Source organism: Equus asinus, chromosome 8, assembly GCF_041296235.1.
Source record: "Equus asinus isolate D_3611 breed Donkey chromosome 8, EquAss-T2T_v2, whole genome shotgun sequence".
Taxonomy (NCBI): Eukaryota; Metazoa; Chordata; class Mammalia; order Perissodactyla; family Equidae; genus Equus; species Equus asinus.
This window is the reverse complement of record NC_091797.1, coordinates 36181640-36185192: the sequence shown is the minus strand read 5'-3', so window position 1 is coordinate 36185192 and position 3553 is coordinate 36181640. Positions and strand designations below refer to the sequence as shown.

The window sequence follows — 3553 nt, the reverse complement described above, 5'->3', positions numbered from 1 at the left end:
ATGCTGAATCAAACCTTAGTCACCGAATTTCTCCTCCTGGGATTAACAGACATCCAGATACTGCAGACTTTTCTCTTCACGGTTTTCCTTGCAATATACTTTCTCATTGTGGCTGGGAATGGAGCCATCCTGACGATTGTCATCTTTGATCCAAGACTCCACTCGCCTATGTATTTCTTCCTGGGAAATCTGTCATGTCTAGATATCTGCTACTCCACAGTGACACTGCCAAAGATGCTAGAGAACTTCCTCTCTACACACAAAGCAATTTCTTTCTTGGGGTGCATCAGCCAGCTTCACTTCTTCCACTTTCTAGGCAGCACTGAGGCCATGTTGTTGGGTGTAATGGCCTTTGACCGCTTTGTGGCTATCTGTAAACCACTTCATTACCCTCTTATCATGAATCATCAGCTCTGTACCCAAATGGCTATCACTATCTGGATCATTGGTTTTTTCCATGCCCTGATGCATGCCATAATGACCTCTCGCTTGAACTTCTGTGGTTCCAACCATATCCATCACTTCTTCTGTGATGTTAAGCCATTGCTGGAGTTGGCTTGTGGGAATACTGAGCTCAACCAGTGGCTGCTCAATACTGTCACAGGGACCATTGGCATGGGCCCATTCTTTTTAACACTTCTCTCCTATTTCTACATTATCATCTATCTTTTCTTCAAGACCCATTCTTGCAGCCTGCTTCACAAAGCACTGTCCACTTGTGCCTCCCACTTCATGGTAGTTATTCTTTTGTATGCTCCTGTTCTTTTAACTTACATTCGTCCTGCCTCAGGTAGTTCCATAGACCAAGATCGTATCATGGCCATTATGTACAGTGTGGTCACTCCTGTACTAAATCCACTGATCTATACTTTGAGGAACAAGGAAGTGAAGGGAGCCTTGAGTAGAGTGATTAGAAGGAGGCTCTGACTTGAAGAAATCTAGAGAACTCTTCTGAGGCATAAAGAGGAAATGAGAAAGTTGAGATGTGAAATTGTGCTGCTCCTCAAATTATTTCCAATATGTATAACAGAGGGACTGAATAAAGGAAAAATAAGTCAGAAAGTATAGTCCAGTTGTGTTAAACAACATATTCCTAGGTAATACATGGGAAACTTGAACAAATGGTATACTAGCCATCAAACTCTAATGTTAAATTTGTTTTTGGAATATGAGTTAACTGGTTTGTTAGATATTATTTTGTGTTCTTGAATGAAATCAGGTATAGAAATACAGCGATACTATCCATGTAATGGGTGGTTGGATATTCCTTAGGCCTGTTTATCTGTGTGGTCCCTGTAAGTTAACATATTTTAATGTGAGCAATAAAATCATTATGCTTATATGTTAAAAATTTCAATTTAGGGCCATGGTTACTCAATTGGAAAAGTAGATGCTAATTCACGTATGAGTTAAAGGAAATTTTAAGCAGTATGGTTTCAAAACTTTGAAACCTTTGTTTCAAAGGCTTTGTTTGAAAGGCTTTGGTTCCAAAACTTCTCCTAAGTCAGTGAAACACCTTTGGGCTTAAAAAGAAAAAGCACATTGAAATAAAAGCATAACTCTCATTTTTCATATTCTTCATGGAAAGTGTTCCTAGACCCAATTCCAACATGTGGCGGGGGGCTTACCCACACCAACAAGCAGTTCTCAGAGTCCAGCAGTGTCCAAATTTCAACTCAATTCTGACACTATCTACCTGGAGATAGAAGTAGATTTCCACATTGTTACCTGTGCTTCTGATTGGCTACAAACTGGAGGTTCCAATGTTCTGCTCCAATTCAGGCTGTCAATCACAAGTCCAGGTTCTTATCTGTACTTCTGACTAACTGGCTATAAGTCAGACATTCCCATGACCCCATCTTCAGGTTTGATGAATTTGCTAGAATGGCTCACAGAACTCAAGAAAACTTGTTACTGACTAGACTACCAATTTATTATAAAGGATATTTAATGATATGAATCAAGAGCTGAAAAGAAGATAGACACAGGGCAAGGTCCCGAACAAAGGAGCTCTGTCCTTGTGGAGCTTGGGGCCTGGCATGGTGGTACATGGAAATGTTCTGTTTCCCCAACATGGAAGCTCTCCAAAAAATAAGGACTGACAAGCTATCCTTTGGGGTTTTGTGGAGGCTTCATTACGTAGTCATGAATGACTAGTTGTTGTCCATTATCAATTGATTTAACCTCAAGTCCCTCCTCTCCCAGGAAGTCAGGGAGTGTGACTGAATGTTCTAATAGTCTGATCACATGGCTGGTTCTCCTGAAAATCAGCTCCCACTTTTAGGTGGGGTAACTGAGGACAAGAGACCTCCCATTGTTCTTATTGCTCAGGAAATTCCAAGCATTTGGGGAGCTGTGAACCAGGATCTGAGGATGAAGACAAAATATATTTGAGTAATATATTTCAGTCATCTGAATGACTAAATATATATATTTATTACAAATCACAATATTGGAACCCACCCCCTGGCCTCAAACACATATTCCTTATAGCAAAACAATCATAAAAGTCAAAAAATACTTGCACATTAGCAGAATCTCATTTGGTCATTAGTAACTATCCAGTCCAACTTCAAATCATATGAAAATGTTTCCCAGGGTGAGGCCACTCACGTTTTCATGCTTCCATTTAACTTGTTAGGTTCCGAAAGCAAGAGTGAGCTTGGCAAACAAATGAATTCACCCTTCCAGGCATCTGACATGCTCATGCCAAGAGACAATATTATTCTCTTGCTCTGAGCCTCTCTTGAGGTATTAATAAAATATTGGATTTCCCTCATTGCATAACCCACTTATTCATTCCTTTACCATCAGCTATTATTTCTCCTTCTTTCCATTTGTCATTTATTTTTTCCACACTTTTCCACCCTTTTAAGGGACATTAGGTTCAACCACTGTGCTGGTCCAGATTGCTGGCAACAATACTAGTCTAGCAAGTGTCTCCCCTTCAGTTGAACCCCACTCACATAGGGTAGGATTACACAGGTACAGAACTAGCAGCCTGTCCTGATCACTAGGCAACACAGCAGCATTCACTGTCAGCCCCAACTTTGCCAGATAGCGTGAAAGCACAACCCACTCTATCAGGCCTCTAATAATTCTGACATAAGAATTTAAAGATGTACTTACAGTTCCTTGCTTAGGGATCATCCCTGCTTTGGGTTCCCATGGTTGCATCCCTGGTCCTATGACCACTGCACTAGGTAGTAAAAAGGAAAGTTCTGTTGATGTGGGAAAGGATTATAAACTTGCTCCTGTATCCTCTCCCACCTTGTCTTCTCCAGATCCCCCAGAAAAGTGGAGAAATCTATCCAGTGGGGAACTTGCCTTAACCCCCTTCATGTTGAGTGTGAGCACACAGTCATGAAGGTGTTTAAGCCAGCCCCTCACGCCTTTATCTCTCCCCATTTTAGACAGCAAATATTTTAAATGCTCGCTCCAGTTTCTATTAAATCATTACTCTGAGGATGATATGCAGTGTGATATGTCCATCTGATATATCTTTTGGTCCACTGTTGCACACTATGGGCTGTAAAGTGCACCCCTTGGTCCA

At 41.0% G+C, this 3553-nt stretch overlaps 1 protein-coding gene across 1 annotated transcript; it reads left to right on the top strand.

Moving 5' to 3' along the window:
• Window positions 1-927, top strand: LOC106843498 (olfactory receptor 12D1-like). Its single transcript, XM_014860532.1, has one exon. The coding sequence runs from the start codon at window positions 1-3 to the stop codon at window positions 925-927; it is 927 nt and encodes a 308-aa protein (XP_014716018.1).
• The last annotated feature ends 2626 nt before the right edge of the window (window positions 928-3553 follow it).